The sequence below is a fragment of the Eurosta solidaginis genome, chromosome 2 (genome assembly GCF_040869045.1).
Source record: "Eurosta solidaginis isolate ZX-2024a chromosome 2, ASM4086904v1, whole genome shotgun sequence".
NCBI classification, from domain to species: domain Eukaryota; kingdom Metazoa; phylum Arthropoda; class Insecta; order Diptera; family Tephritidae; genus Eurosta; species Eurosta solidaginis.
In genome coordinates, this window is record NC_090320.1 from 212,233,200 (window position 1) to 212,249,716 (window position 16,517).

Genomic DNA, 16,517 nt, shown 5'->3' on the forward strand with positions numbered 1-16,517 from the left:
GCGTCATACGAACGAGGAGTAGAGAAAATAATAGAATTGAATAGAAGTCAGTCGCTATTCACTCGTCGGTCGTTCAACACTTTCTAAATCGTCAAATTTATTCAACATAGAAGTTCTTTAATATAATTTAATCAAAATTAAACAAATACCTGTAATGATCCGAATTCATGTAAAATACATTTTTTAAATCATAAACTGTGTCGTGTTTGATTGGAAGTCGTGATTGAGTGAGGTAAGAACCACATTTATTGGTTATTGGCATATACATATGAATATATTTTATTAATTTTCCAATCGAAATGGAATCAAATTAAAATCTTACACTTAAAAAATCCAACAAATTTTGAAACAATAACAATAATTTGCTTAATATACAACTTACGTTCAACAAAAATTATAAACAAAAATATTACACTTTGAAAAATAATACTCCGAGTATTGCATAATTTACGAAAACAAAGAAAATAACTAAAATGACGTGAAATCGCTCAAGTTACTTACAAGTAATGAATCACACTAAAACGAAAACCTAGAAACACATATTAAAATAAGGTTCGGCATCTTAAGCTAAACTTATTACAATAAAAATATACTTCAAAAATTTACTAATTCGACGATTTCGTTTTTTGTGGATTTTCCACTTTATTTTCACGCACCATTGTCAACAACTGAAGCATCATAAGAGCTTGCACCTTGTCTAATGGGTCCATGAAGCCACGTTGCATCCACTTTGGTATGGTTGTGCGCGCATGCGCAAAACCAAGCTTATTCAATATGTAATCTATGCCATAAGGCTCAATAGATTTACCCGCCCATGAAAGTAGTCGGACGGTCGGTTCTAAATGCCAAGTTTGACATTCAAAATGACGCCAATCACGCACAAATGATTCCAAATCAATGGGGTTCCCATTTGTAGTAGTTCCATTGATTGGATTAGTTGTTGCTGTGTCACCGTTGGGAGGCGCGTTCAAGCCAGCGCCTGCAACTGCTGCTGATATTGAAGGTAATGGAGAAGCGGTAGCACGTGTGCTAACAACGTTATGGTCTAAGCTAAAAACGGGTGATATATTCGTTTTATTGCTGTTGCTATTAGCCAGTAATCTGTTCTGATCCAGTGTGGTGTTCGAAGCATTTATTGATGTATTACTAGCTGAAGCGGGGTTTGCAGAGTAATTACTATTCAACGAAGAAGAAGATGCTTCATTCGCATCTTTCCGCATTTCATCGCTGACGTAGGGTTTCAATTGGCTCTTTAAATTCTGTGAAAGATTTGGCGAGGCAGCACGTGCTGATTGTCCACCAACCTAATTTAAAGTGAAAATTTTACTGAACAAAAAAATTTTAGTGAGAGTATTATGTGGCAACATACGACTTTTTCCCTTTCCTTAACATACGATGTTATCAAATCGTGTAGAAAGAAAAATGCATCGGCATCAACTGTTACAAAAATGTGATCATCAAACTCGGTTATAAAACTGCATAAAACTTCTGGTTTAGTTTCTGTAATGGAAATAGAAAAATATGTGAGTGATGTTATAACAATAGATTACAGTTATATTGACCTGTTGGTTCCGGAGTCGTTGCACCTTGTCTGTGTTCAGTCTTAAAGTTCAGCTGCAAACTGGGCAGCGCAAATATTACTTCGCGATTGTGATTGTGTTCCTGTATCTTTGAGGAGCTAGTTGTGCTAGCGCCAGCGGCTCGCGTACGTTCTATAGAATTTGAAGCAATTTCACGATCGCGCTCTAATATTGGAAAACGATCAACCGCTGAGAATGAAGAAATCATAAATTAGTTCAAAGAAACAAATGTGAATATGTTGCTTTTGGTTGTAATATTATGCAAGCTCATGAAGCTCGAAACCAATATCCAAAACCTAATATTTAGGCCAAATACAAAAGGATGGCCCCTATGTTTATGTGTATTGAAAAGCAAAGATACTCCCGAGGATTTTAATGAGTCTTTCTGATTTAACAACATCTACCCAAATATGAATCCGTTATGCTCGGTTACTTGCATCTTCAGTCACTTAAAAAATCCTTGGTGTTAAAAGATCATGCTCTACAAAGCACTTATCGTATCCATCCTACTATATGGTGCAGAAGCATGGATCATAAAAACATCAGATGGGGCGGCTCTGGAAGTGTTCGAGAGAAAACTTCTTCGAAAGAGTGATGGGCCACTACGCGACGGCAAGAGCGATTACCTAGAAGCTTTAATGACGAGCTGTACGAGCTTTGTGCAAACACCAACATAATCCTGCGAATTAAAACACGGCGGCTGCGGGGATTGGGTCATGTTATGCAAACGAAAGATGATGATTTGGGCAATTAAATATTATTATCGTAACCCAATTTAAATTCTCTTGGTGTGACCAATTTCCGCCACTTAGCTCAATGAAGAAGCCACTGACGCGCTTTGTCGAACGATCATAACCGTTTAAACGGTTAAGCACCAATTAAGTAAGTAAGCTTAAGTTATAGTTTGATAAGTAAGAAGTCTGTTCGTTCTCATCATGCCTACGGACCCATCCCTATAAAAACATCAGGCATTATATACAGTAACTGATTGATTAATAAGTTTTGAAGTAATTTCCTGAGATTTTAAGGTCCTGGTCTGTGTGGCATTCTATAGATAAGGCTATACGAACCGACCACAAAAAGCTATATCATCAGCCTCTCCCTCAGCCTAAATGATTGAGCAAAAGCTTCCTATTGGCTTGGTTTCGGAAAATTACTTACTTACTTAATTGGCGCTTAACCGTTTAAACGGTTATGTCCGTCCAACAAGGCGCGCTAGTCGCTCCTTCTCTGTGCCAACCGGCGCCAATTGGTCACACCAAGAGAGTTTAAATCGTTTTCCACCTGGTCCTTCCAAAGGAGTGGGGGCCGCCCTCTACCTCTGCTTCCATAGGCGGGTTCCGATAGAAACACTTTCTTTTATTCGCATAACATGGCCTAGCCAGCGCAGCCGCTGCGTTTTAATTCGCTGGACTATGTTGATGTCTGCGTATAGCTCGTACAGCTCATCGTTCAATCTTCTTCGGTACACGACATCGCCAACTCGTAGAGGTCCATAACATTTTCGAAGAACTTTTCTCTCGAACACTCCCAGAGCCGCTTCATCTGCTGTTGTCATGGTACATGCTTCTGCCCCATATAGCCTGACGGGTACGATAAGTGACTTGTAGAGTATGATTTTTGTTTGCCGAGAGAGGACTTTACTTTTCAATTGCCTACATAGTTCAAATGAGCATTTATTGGCAAGAGTGATTCTTCGCTGGATTTCGGAGCTGGTGTCGTTGCTAGTGTTGATGCTGGTTCCCAAAACAAACGGAAAATTAATCAAAACAATAAGAACTCAATTTAAGTTTGAATTGAATTCGGAGTGCCTAATAGTAGCCGGTCTAAAAAGGATACCACAAAAGCCTTGATACACCTTTTTACAAATATCGGACCCAGTTAAAAAATAAATGAATTTTGCATCCAAAACATATGTATATAGTGCAAATAATAATAGTAATCAAAATATATACTTACAATCAATTTCGCTATTAGCAAATGCATAGTGAAACCATTCGTTTAACGTTTTGAATTGTGGCGGAAAAATGATATTTCGTGTAATTCTGCTCACAATAGCCATTGAGTGATTTTGTTGTTGCACCTCAGTCGATTGACCCAAACACGATGTTAGCGTTTGTGTTACATAAACGTCTTGAGTGTTATGCGCTTGATGAGCTTCCGTAGCAAAATTGATCGAAGGCGATTTTAAGCTAAACAAAGCCCAAGACTTAGATTTGAAATTTATGCCATGAAAGCAGGCTAGCGATATATTATTGCCATGCAATTCTACAGTACCACCGAGCACATTGCCATTGCGTGGTAGACGTGTCACTAATGTCGGTACAACTAGACCGATTGCTTGTTCTAATGGCTTCTGCCAATGGCGATGATGACGCGCATCGGTGTTGCAAATGTCGACTGCGTTGGAATTTGTTGAGTCGATTGCGACGCCATTTGTTGTTGGTTTCTTTTTTTCCCTGTTCTGTCTACGCCGCATGCTTGCGTTACGCTCATGTAATCGCGGTTCAAGGCTAGAGAAGACGCGCTTGGATGATTTGAATTGCTGTGTGAAGAATTCTTCGAGCTTGTAGTACATTTTAAGCAGATCAGCTGTGGTGGATTTTGATATCATTATTTGTAACTGAAAAGTTAGAAAACATACACTTAATGGGATTCACGATTTTCGATGATGGTAGAGATAAGTGAAACTAAATATTATATACCCAGTAGTACTGACGCTAGACATATTTACTATCAAAAGAACGAACGCAAGGGGATTAAGAGATTCTACACCCATAATAAAGAGATAAAAGCCGATTAGAGCAGATAGAAGTTAAGGTCAGAATAAACCAGTTGGTCGTTAGACCCAGGGAAGAGGTTTAATATATCATCCTTTGTAGCGAACTTGCTAATGACCTGATCTCGAGTTGGGAAGTTACCTGTTGTGGTTGTTGTAGCATTGCTTTGCGTCATCCAAAACGTATGGCCACTCACAAATTGTCATCAATACCCTCTAACGGGAATTGAAGGAAACTTTCTGATTCAATAGGGTTTGGTCCCGAGAGGTAAGGGTGTTAAAGGCGTTGGTTCCACCATTGTAATTGAAAAGATGGTTAGTGAACAGTATCCAGATCGAAGTTGATCTAGAGTGACACGCGTCTCTCTGTGGAGGTTGCTTTCCTCAATTACGAGTTCCTTGTCTTCAAGTCCGTCGACTTTTGTTAGGTTACCTCAAAGCCATCAATGGCAGACAACGGTAACATCCAGCATGTTATCGAGGCTGTCTTAATAGAAGGACGCCTAGAACGAAAGCCTCTGAAATACTAACTGGGAAATGCATAGGAGGAACAAGTTGTATAGCCGCATTCAGCTTATTACTTACCTCTGCCTTTAACTCAAAGGTTTTAAGCAAGAAAATCATCTTGTGGGATGAGTACACGATATGTCCATCAGCATACAACAAAGGGAATAGATAACAAAAAAAAAATATTCAGGATATCCTTCAATTTTAGAAGCAGCAAATCTTTACGAAGCTCGGGCACCGTTCAGTGAAAAGCACTACGTCGAGGGAAACACGCCAACAGGATGGGCACTGTAATCCCGAATGAGTTAGTACAGAGCACTTATCCCTGCTTTGTGCGTTCTTGGGCATAAAGGAAGCCTTTCACAACACAACCCAGAGAGTTAGTGGTTCGCTCGAAATAATAGAAGTTGAGCGACCTATAAGAATGGAAACATAGGCTCTATTTATTACGCGGATAGCCGAAAACTCTATTGGAGCGCGGTACTAAATCATGTAAGTAAGTAAAAAGTAGCACGGCGCATATTAGAAGAGAAGCTCGACCTTAATTTCTCAAAGATATATTCCGCCAAGTTATAAGAATGTTCGGAAGAACATATATTAGGGATCGATGTCAGTTCCGAGTATGTGCTAATGTAGACGTCGATGCTTAATTTATTTACAAAAGCTTTATATATGAATACATGTAACATTCCTCAACTTACCTGATCCCATGATAAATCTCCATGTATGAAGATAATCGCCCTAGGTTTAGTTGAATGTCCGCCTACAATAATCACACTGCCCCCATAGTCAGTTGTGGACAATGCATTTATCGAAGTTTTCCATTCGTCTTTCATTGCTGCTAAGAACGAACTTATGCGCATCATCAATACCGAAGTACCCATATAGTCGAGACGTAGCTCTAAAGCCATAAAATTCAAACGTATAGTGTGGTATGGTTCCACACCAGATTCCTCTTTAATATGGAAACGCGTATTGATTTTATTCACTTCAAAGCTACCACCGACTATGCCACCTTTAGCATCCAATGATGAACTGCCCAAGTAAATGCCAATATACATATTTTTATAGCCCGTCGAACCAATAGAGAGCCTGCCATGCGACTGAAAATCTTTGGTTAACCACACAACATTACCCATTACGTTGCCCATATTCATTTGCACATTTAATTTAGTGAAATTAATAGCGAATAACACCAGTGTTTCCCAAGCGGTTATTTGATTCTTCTCTGATGGTGGTGTACTTGACGACTCTGCACTTGAAGATTTACCCAGCGAGCGCAGTTTACGTACAGCACCCATATTTGGTGGTTGCTGTTGCGGTGGTGATGACGATTGTGCATCAAAGTCTAAACGCATTTTGTCCTTGTTATAAAATGTATCTACAGGTGATTTAGCACCAGGCGTCTTATTGCCACCGCATAGATCTTTAGGTGTAGATGGTGTGCCAGTGGGTGTGGCAGGCTCTGTGCCGGCCATGTGCTGCATGCTAAGATCGCCAAGAAAGAGACGACGCACTATACGACGTCGATACCAAGCCTTTGGAAAGGCTAAAATTTCCGTTAAACGACGCATATCATATTTGAAAGATGCACTGCCGATATCCACTATGGTTGAGAAACGTATAACTGCACGTGATTGATCCACAGCACGTTTGCTCACGACTGCTGGCTCAACGTATACTTTCCGACAACGATTTAATTGGAATTTTACGAATTCTACATTTATACTCAACGAGTCCTTTCGTTCATTATCGGAGAGTGGGGAGAATTGCGCTTCCTTTACATTAGTTTTCTTGCCACCGTATGGGTGGAAAATATAAACATTGAAATCCGCCAAGCAACCAGTAACGCTGTAAAGGAAAAAATATACATATGTATGTTTATTGGCTTTCCCAAAGCTACAGCAGACATAAAGGGGCACTTAGAGTTACGGAGCGTTAATTGTGGTAAGAAACTTACAACAACAACAACAGAAACTTGCAATCCCTAACACTTCATATGCATTGATAAATTATTCTTTAATAATCGAAATGCCTGGTTGGTTGCACAAGGCACCACTTAGATGCGATATTAATAGTCATTTGCCAGATAAAAATCCGGTTTGTCCCGGAAATTAGCAACATTAAGGTACCTGTCCTACCATCTCGGGAGCGATTTCATATGACCACATCCAACCTTCCCTCTTTCGTAAGGAGCTTGGGGCCCAGACCCTCGCATGCTAAATATGTTTGCATATAATTTGAATTTTTGAAGGATTCCTCTTATAAAGATGGGGTTTACAATTGGTTCGGAGCGGCTGAAGGCTATACAGCTCAATTGTACTCCTATCTACTCGATGCCGCCTTTAGATCTGGCAGCGGAAAACTGCTTCATGTTCGGTTCAGGTTAGACACTCCCAGAGGAAACCGTTTCTTTACAGTCTCATTTTATGCAATTTCTACCCGCTTAATGGGGATTTCAATCCTTTCCGTGTGTAGCTCTAATGACAAGTAAACTTCCTGTTCAATACTGGTCGTCATCAGGCCACGTTTGCTTGCTGATCTTACAAAGTCTGTAGAGGATTAATTATCTGTATCAAAGTTATTTTTGTTGATGTAAGTGGACGACACACCGTTACCGCCTCAATGCTATCTAACGATGCCCCGGCCTTAACTAACTCTTCCGATTTTTAATTACCATCGATATTACGGTAAACAGTTACCCAAATGAGTGCAATGGTCGCTAAGTTTGCTGCTTCGTGCAGCACCATCTTACAGTTATCGACGGCCTTAGGCTAAGTTTGTTGCTTCGTGCAGCACAATCTTACAGTTATCGACGGCCTTAGAGAACAAGATGATGAAACTTCATGATCTATTACAGGATTATGCAACAAAAAGCAACAGGCCCTCTATGATCCTGGTACATCAGCTAGGAAAGAACTGCGGAAGGAAGAGATTTTTGGACCAGTCTGTTATATCTGTTATCCAGTCAAATTTCGAGGGTAGCCTCACCTTGTAGTTTTAGTCAAAGTTCAATGTGGACGAAGGATATGCTGCAGACGTATACACAACAGGTGGTGTGCTTAGGATGCAATTGTGGCCATTCTGCTTCTCGTACCAGCAGGGTCTATACATTTATCCTATAGTAAGAAAACATGGACCTCATATGCATAAAATGCGCGTCACAAAGTTCAGGTTACTTGTTTGTTTCAGCTACAAAAAAAAAAAAATAACCACCCTTTGCTCAGAAAATCCAGTCTGAGCCAATGCTCGTTTTTTATGATTGAGTCCCAGTTTTAGGACCCTATACAATTGCTGCAATGAAATTGACGTGTGTAGATACCCAGATGTTAACCATAGATTCCACTTTTGAATATTATCAAGACGGTAGTTTTCATAAGCTCAAAATGTGTCAAGCTAAAAACAATTCGCGTTTTAAGAAAACTTATTTCCAAAAATCTACGTACCTCAAACCGCCAGTCGGCATTTTATCCTTTTCTCCATGCTCATGATGATGTGGCTCCTCATCTGCTGGGCGTTTTGAACTAAAAACAATATCCAAACTTGGCAATTGCAACATGCATTCAACACGCGATACGGGTAAACAGGAGAATCGGAATGTAGAAGGCTGCATATGAAAATAAACAATAACATCCACTGGAAATGAGGCATATGTAACATAGTTCGCCGGAAGAATATCAAGATTAACTGCGTTGGCCGTAGGAGTTTGGGCTCCACTCGTATCTGGAGTCTTAGTTGGTATAGGTTCTAAAGTTTGTTCTAAAAATTCCAGAATATGTGGAGATATAATAGTCTCCTCTGGTACACTTTGAAGCGTCATCCAAGCAAATAAAGCAGCACGTTTACTACCCAACCGGCGCGTATTCGTATAATGACTTTCACTACTAATGCTACGCGTATGATCGGAGAAATCAGTAAGGGTGCGCGACTGATAATGCAGCTTAACATCCAAGCCAGGAATGTGAAATATTGTGAGATCAGATAACATTGCATTACTTGATGTGTTGTAGCGTAATTTGCTTTTATCACGTTGGCGCCGTGATGGTGTCGGGCTGCCCCAATCATTGCCGAGACTGCGTTCACGTTTGTGAGTTTTTACTGTAGTCGGTCCACTTAAAATTAAACGATCCTCTGTGGATTCTTTAGTGTGTAACACACATATACCAGAATTAACAAGCACTTTAATGTCCAACTCAAAATCAATATTAGGTTCTTGTTGCTTTTGTTGATAGCCATGCTTTTTGCGCATTTCCACCGAAGTACCATCGATATCGATTTCACTTGGCGTTGATTCGCCTTGACCATCCTGTGTGCGCCAATCTATATCTTCACTGTCCGTATCGGCATTTGGCAGTGAAGTCTGACGCATCGATTCGGAGAAGGTTACACGATTGGCGGGGCAAGTCTTTAAAGAAGCGCTACGTGAATGACCCGAAACAGGTGTACTCTGTAAACTAGATATCTCATCATTCGAAGCGATTGGATCCAACCGACGTCCAGTGTACGGTCCAGGAATTAAAGTATCATCCGACGGTTCACCACGATGATTCGCTGCAGTGCCTATAAATGAATATGAACGGGTAGAAGATTTCATAGGACGTCGTAAAGAAGGCCGTTTCCATTTTTGAATCATATCGCGTCGAAAATATTTATAACAAATCGCTTGCAACTCTTGCAATCGACGTTCCTCATGTGCCACGGTATTATGTGAAGCTCCGAGCGTGCGTAAGTCGTTGATTATTTTCAATTGTTCCGCCATTTCTTTTTCCATCATGAAAGAACGCTTCTTCGAATCGATGGTCGGATCGAACACGAACGATGGCAGATTCTCAAATTCACGTCGGCGCACATAGGTATCGCGGCAACTATGATCACCCTCATCACTATCTAGGGATTCCATATTAGTATCTTCATCCTCTAAACCGGTCAACATTGTTAACGTATGACCAAGTGACGACAGTTGTTTACCAATATTTATATCCAAATGTATATCGACACCTTCCATTTGCCATTTTACATTTAGTAACCATTTAGCATTTTCCATTTTCTTGGCCGCTGTTGTGCGTGAGCAAACCTCGTATGTACCTTCAGACACAACGCATACATTCATTATCGATTCATTCGTATTTGGTTTCCAATCATCAAGTGTTGTTTCAAAATCATCAGCAAATCGTAGACACAATCCCTGGAATTTCCCTTTAGATACAAGTGAACCAGAATTGCATGCAGATATGATTGTGTTTTCTAGCGTAATAACGACAGCTCCTTTGCTTTCAAAATCATGGTAGGTGCGCGTGACCCAGGGCTAATGGAAATAGAAATATAAAAATTTTAGTTATATATTCTTTCTAAATGAATGTTTGATTACATTAGCTGGCGGATTTAGTGGAACACAAATGCCCATATCCTCTACAGTCAATTGCAGAAACAGTGTGGATAGATTCGAAGCGGCAATATTGCTTATCTGCCCAAAAGCCACGCGGTCAAAAGTCTATGGTAAACAGAGATAAATATGTAAAAAAATTATGAAAATAATCCCATTTTAAACAAGAAAATCTAAGTTCGGGTAAAACCGAACATCACATACCCAGCTGTGCACTTGAAGCGCTGTTGTTGTTGTTTTCTTCTTCTAAATGAGGTGGTGCCACGCCCATATTCCAAATTTTTTGGAATTTATGTTTTGCGTCATAAAACTAATCCACCTACCCAATGTCATTAGCGTAGCGGTATTCGATTCTCATTTCTCATTTTTTTCATATTTCTAAATTTTCGATATCGAGAAAGTGGGCGTGGTTATCGTCCGATTTCGCTCATTTTCAATACTAATCTATTCTGGGTCTAGCTAAGCCGAATTAGGTGAGGATATCTCAATATTTGCTCAAGTTATCCAGCCCAATCCTTGTGAGTTTTTCCACTTCTTTTCCTCTTATTCTGAACAATGTTCGAAAAAGGGAAAAACGGTTAAGGGAGAATAGTAGGTATTATGAATGTGATTGAAAGAGAGGTTTCTCTGCCATTTTTCACGAATTTTTTTACATGTTAAATTAAAGGGAACGCACAAAATAGTTCAAGTTTTTCTTTCACGAAAAAACACGTATTTGTACTGTAAACGTGTGGCATCTCGAAGGCAAATAATAACAACCCTGATACAATCGTCATACATACAACCCTGCTACGAACTTGAGAAGAACAGTCAAATAGTTAGTTGGTTCCGAGAGATTAAACAAGCAAGCTGCAAAACTTAATAACTACATATATTTTCCATTAAACTAATATTCTCACATCATTCATTAAGTCTGTTAAATAATTAATCAATTTTATTAAATGTATTATAATTAAACACGGTTTCGTTAATTCATTTCGAAATACGGTATTCCTGACAGTACAAATTTGTGCTAAAATACATTAATATTCTACCATCATACTCTTTGATTTGAGTCGAAAAGTATATAAATAAGCAACGGAAGAGCTCTTAGTAAATTGGGTGCAGCCATCCAGAAATTACGCGAGAATTTTTTAAGAAGGTTTAAAGAGTTTTGGCGTATGACGAAAGAGCAGTTGAACTCGACATGGCCGCCAGATTATTGCTTTGCTGAAAGGATGAAAGCAACTCCAGCAGATTTGTGGTATTGCGCAGTCTTCTTACTCTCCTCTGTTGATATTGCTGTGGCACCAATTCATTACTCATTTCTCCAATAGCATATGAAATGCAATACTGTGCAATGTTAAAGTGCACAATAACTAAAGTTTTTAGTTTCTTAAACCAAAATAAAAATATCCAACGAAATGTCATTTGGCCAAACAGCTGACTTCTAAAATTCGGAATTCTTTATCCACAATTATTGTTCTCACAGTACAACTTGAATCGTGAACGTGGGAGGTTGGGATGGGCAGAGCATCCTTGGGCCTGCCTTAAGGATAGCTTCTGGCCTCCCAACATGAAATGACAAATAGTTTTGAAATATATATTACTGTTTAAAAAACCAAATTATTGCGGACTTTGTGACTGGCGTGGTGTCCTTTAAAAACCAAATTACTATTAATTTTGTGCCTGGCGTGGTGCCAATTAAAAACCAAAAAATTAACTTGTTTACGAAAAATAACGGAGTTTAAATTTTATTGAATAACGGAGCTACTGTGTATAACGGAGTAACATTGAGATTTAATAACTGGCGTGGTGCCAATTAAAAACCAAATTTTTTTTATATACATAACGGAATATAACGGGATAGTGAAAAAACGTGGCGACAAGCCACATATTGATACAACACATAATTATATAAAAGAAAATTCTCGAAATGAGATTTAAAAACTGGCGTGGTGCCATTTAAAAACCAAAATCGTTTCATATATATTTTGATCTGGCATTATCGGTTTTGTCGAAGCTAATCACCCTCAACAGATGTTGAGTAAACCCCCAAAAAAAAATTATTGTTCTCCCTAAAATAAAAGAATTGGAGGAGTGTTTCCGCGGGAATAAAAAATCCACGAGGAATATTAAGAATTGAGCATATCGTGTTAACTGAAGGACAGACGGACGGGCGGACGGACATTACTTAGTAACATTTTTTTCGTTATTGATGATTTTGATATCTGTACAACCAACCATTATCCAGTCACTGTTATTAAGTACTGTCGAGATAGGCTGCACTTTCATGTGTCAAAGTACTCTGTTTTATAGAGTTAATTTACTATTCCAAAGATTGAGTAAAGGGTTTCTAAAAAAGTTCCTTCTGATGTCCATATTGCACAGCACATGGCTCGGGTTAGGCCATATTAAAAGGGTCGAATACTAATAAATGGGCCCAAATGTTAGGTACACACCTTACAAAAAAATACTTGGCGCGATTTACCTCCGAGGAGATGCAGGCCGACCTTCGCTTCCAATTAGTATCGTGCTCCTTTTAATTTTCCCCACAAATTGACGGAACGGAACAATGCATTTATGCCGACTCCGAACGGCATCTGAAGGCAGATGAATTTTCACATTGCCAAACCACTTCCGAGGGGCGACCCCGGTTAGAAAAACTTTTTTCTAATCGAAAAAAACGGGACTACTTCTCCTCGATCTGATTTTCGATATTATTTCGAAATTGCTTTCAAGATTAATTCGGAAATAATTCGTAACCATTTTGGAGTAATTTGGGATTTTATCCCTCTTACCTGTGAACCATCATAATTTAAATTGGCACGCTTCTCAGCCCAATATTCATACGCATTCTTGTAATTCAACCACACCAAAATTGCCTTATCTACCGCAATTGGTTGTATGTAGAGCAATGGACGTTTCAACTTAAGCAGCACCAATTCTTTATCCTCATTTAGTAATTCATCTTGAAAAGCATTACGTAATGCAATAGTTGTATGAAAGAATGCGTACTGCTGAAATTCTGGTTCAGCTTCATCAAAAATCACGTTGCGTATAATTTGACCAAGTGAGAGATTAAAATCAATATGTGCTTTTCCAAACATTTTACGATCATTTCCTTCACCCAAATTCTTGACACGATTCGATAAATGTAATTCTAGGGTACCAGTCTCAAAGCGCACAGCCGATGAACAGGGTGTTGTAGCAGTCAATTGTATACGCTTCATTGATATATTAATAGAGAAAAGTATACGTTTCAATGACGATTCTTGTACGCTTCCTGAATCGACGCTATCTTCGGACCAGAGTGGCACAGGTTTTTCACCACCATAAACCTTTTGTAATACTTCATTTATTTCACGCATAAAAACTTTTTGAACAAATACTAAATGATTAAGAAGATCAGTGGTGAGGCATCGTTCAAATTCACCAATTTCCGCTGATGCATTTACATAGCCGCCACGACGTAAGACGATGCCCTCAACACGTTCGGGCTCCTAATATAGAGAGCAAACAAAAATAAATGAATTAGGCCTAGTTCTAACATACATTACTTACCTCTTGTTGGTGTTCGGGTATATATTCGGCGCTTACATGTACCGGGGGTAGAGCAATACAAGCTTCTGATGGTAAATTCATTTCATTCTAAAAAGATAGAATATAATGTTTCATTATCTCTAATACTAATAGTCAATTCAATTAAGGGTTGTTGTTGGGTGCTACGAATTTGTACTCACCCGCACCTGTATCTTCGTGTTAAAACTGAGCGTATGTGTTGGTAAGTCGATAACGAATTTTGCACGATTACCCGTCACACCGGTCGAGCTTACACAATTCATGCGATATTGCGCTTGTAGCGATGGCAAGAGCGCCGCGTTTATAGACAAACTATGCAAGAGAATATTGAATTGCATAACGAGAGGTTGAAGCAAACCATTTTGTTGTTGTGGTAATTGTTTGTGCGTTGGTATTGGTTTCTTACTATGTTGCTGCTGCGGTTGTGTTTTCTCTTTGACTTCAGTCGCAGTACGTGAATGATACGGAGATTCAGGCCCTTCAGGATTATGAGCACGAGAAGCAGAACGACCAGAATTGCGTCCAACACGCAGTTCCTGTAGCGTAGAGCTAAGTTGTTTCGAGCTACGCGTCATCATGCCATGCAATGCAACGGGGTGTTGTGGGATTTCAATATTCACAGGTCCAATTGACAGCAGGCCACTATTTTTATCTTTACCACGTTTAGTCAAACTCGAGTAGAGAGTTTGACATTTGCCTACAGTCACTTTTACAACAGTCCTGTGGGGAAAAAACAATTAGATGTCGATATGGCTTTATCAAAAACAAAATGTCATTTACTGTTGATTTGGTGCAACGCCTTCGAGCAACACAATCATGGTACGTCCAACTTGTCCAGTTAGTGAACATTCTAATGAGACCGGGCGTGCCTTTTTGCGCCACGTAGCGCTGCCATTCAAAGTGGTGATTTCAGCTTCTAGCTTTAAGCCGCTTAGTGTGGCCATTAAGCGCGTCTTATGAATTTTCGCAACCCCAAATACAACTAATCGTGTCTTCTCCTGCGAGAGCGTCTCTGATAGACATAAGAGAGAGAGAGAGAGAATGAAAAAAATTATATTGGCAAATTAAAGATAAATCGGGTAACCCCAACACTTTCGTTCCATTTCGAGAACTACGCATAATACTTATGATCTATGATATTCTAAAACATAAATGATAGTTAATTCGAAAGTTTAGTAGTCTTTATGCTAAAAAGTTAATAATTCTGCTGTTTTACGATAGAATTTGCTGTTTTTTATCGAGTTTTCGTGAATCGAATTGCTCGTGTAGATCTAGTGTACAAATTTTTAATTTCGAAAATTTTTCGATATCGAATTTTTCGGGCATAAGAGAAAATATTTTATTTCGGATGATTATTAGGTAAGAACCCTCGGATTTGATATAAAATTTTTTGATATAAATTTTTCGATGTTGATGGTCCTTTGCCGAATACCGACCGGGTACGTTCCGGTTACAAGCATTAAGGTACCAGCCCGACAATCTCGGGAACGATTTAGTATGACCACATGACCATTCCGCACGTCCTGTGGCAGTTCTGAGGTCGAATTTTGGGTGGCACTGCAACTTTTTCCAGTTGGTGTCGTTTAAGCTTTGTATGCCGTTTATTTGCAACCTACAACTTTAGGATTTCGTTAATACCTTGTCGTACTTTGGAAGCAACAATAAAGCCCAGATAGATAGATAGATAATTAATTGAGGATCGCACTGCGACCATTGATGTATTCTGCCCTCAGCTACTTCACAGCACCTCATCGAAGCCGACATCTCTGATGAACCCTAGTTGTTCACCTGGCTTTAGGGATTTGATGTGATAATGCATGGTGAGCCCATAAACTTAGCCCTACGTCTTGATATTGCGTCACACTCCAGGAGGATATGATCCGCCTTCTCCACTGATCGATCACAAAATCGGCATTTGTTGTTCGATATTATACCCAGCTTTTGCATGTGACTGTTCAGTCTACACTGTCCTGTAAGAATAGCCGTTAGGATTCTTAGGTTATCTTTCGTGAGGCCTATTAATGCGCTATATCGAGTTGTGCTGTAACCCCCTAACAGTAACTTAGATTGTCTCAGGCCCTTTCTCATTTCCCTTTCTTCTACTAATAATACTAGACGCCCTCTAATTTTCTGCGGGCCTACTGACAGGAACGGTTCAGGACCTATAGGTCGTGTCGTTGCTGCCTCTCTGGCTAGGCTGTCCGCCTGCTCATTACCCTCAACTCCCCTGTGGCCAGGAACCCAGGCCAACAATAGTTCGTTGTGTGCTCCTAGTTGATTTAGCTTATCAACGCACTCAAGGACCAGTGCTGATTTTATTTCAAACGCTGAGATTGCCTTGAGGGCGCCCTGACTGTCACTAAGTATGGCAATTGTATCATTGGAGTATTCGCGCTGAAAGTTCAGGTCAGCGCACTGGATTATGGTGAATACTTCCGCTTGAAAATTGCTCGGGTATGCTCCCAGGGGTGTTGATATCTTGCCTCTGGATCCAGCGACTCCAGATCCAACCCCCTCTGGTGTCTTCGAGCCATCGGTATACCATACTATTCTATCTAGCTGCTGATTGCTCTCAATTCTCTCAATAACGCCTAATAACTTGGGTTTTCAAGTGGCTGAAAGTCGATAATGTAATACCATCGACTTCCATGGATGTCCAAATCTTGAGTTATCTGCTTTGCCCACTTCGTTTACAAAGTTGCCCAGG

The 16,517-nt window shown here is 39.7% G+C and overlaps 1 protein-coding gene across 12 annotated transcripts in view; it reads right to left on the bottom strand.

Annotated features, from left to right (window-relative positions):
* Positions 1-244: 244 nt before the first annotated feature.
* Positions 245-16,517, bottom strand: part of tweek (transmembrane protein KIAA1109 homolog tweek) — a 115,755-nt gene continuing 99,482 nt past the window's right edge. For 7 of the 12 annotated variants that reach the window (XM_067767024.1, XM_067767018.1, XM_067767023.1 and 4 more), the window contains 11 exons: positions 14,591-14,822; positions 13,972-14,530; positions 13,793-13,879; positions 13,030-13,731; positions 10,235-10,357; positions 8,313-10,171; positions 5,568-6,717; positions 3,540-4,203; positions 1,563-1,769; positions 1,370-1,500; positions 245-1,304 (listed from right to left, as the gene is read on the bottom strand). In XM_067767024.1, coding sequence (XP_067623125.1) covers positions 606-1,304; positions 1,370-1,500; positions 1,563-1,769; positions 3,540-4,203; positions 5,568-6,717; positions 8,313-10,171; positions 10,235-10,357; positions 13,030-13,731; positions 13,793-13,879; positions 13,972-14,530; positions 14,591-14,822 — 6,413 coding nt within the window. In that variant the 3' untranslated portion in view covers positions 245-605. The remainder of the gene's footprint in view (positions 1,305-1,369; positions 1,501-1,562; positions 1,770-3,539; positions 4,204-5,567; positions 6,718-8,312; positions 10,172-10,234; positions 10,358-13,029; positions 13,732-13,792; positions 13,880-13,971; positions 14,531-14,590; positions 14,823-16,517) is intronic. The other 5 variants (XM_067767027.1, XM_067767028.1, XM_067767026.1 and 2 more) reach the window with 1 other exon arrangement.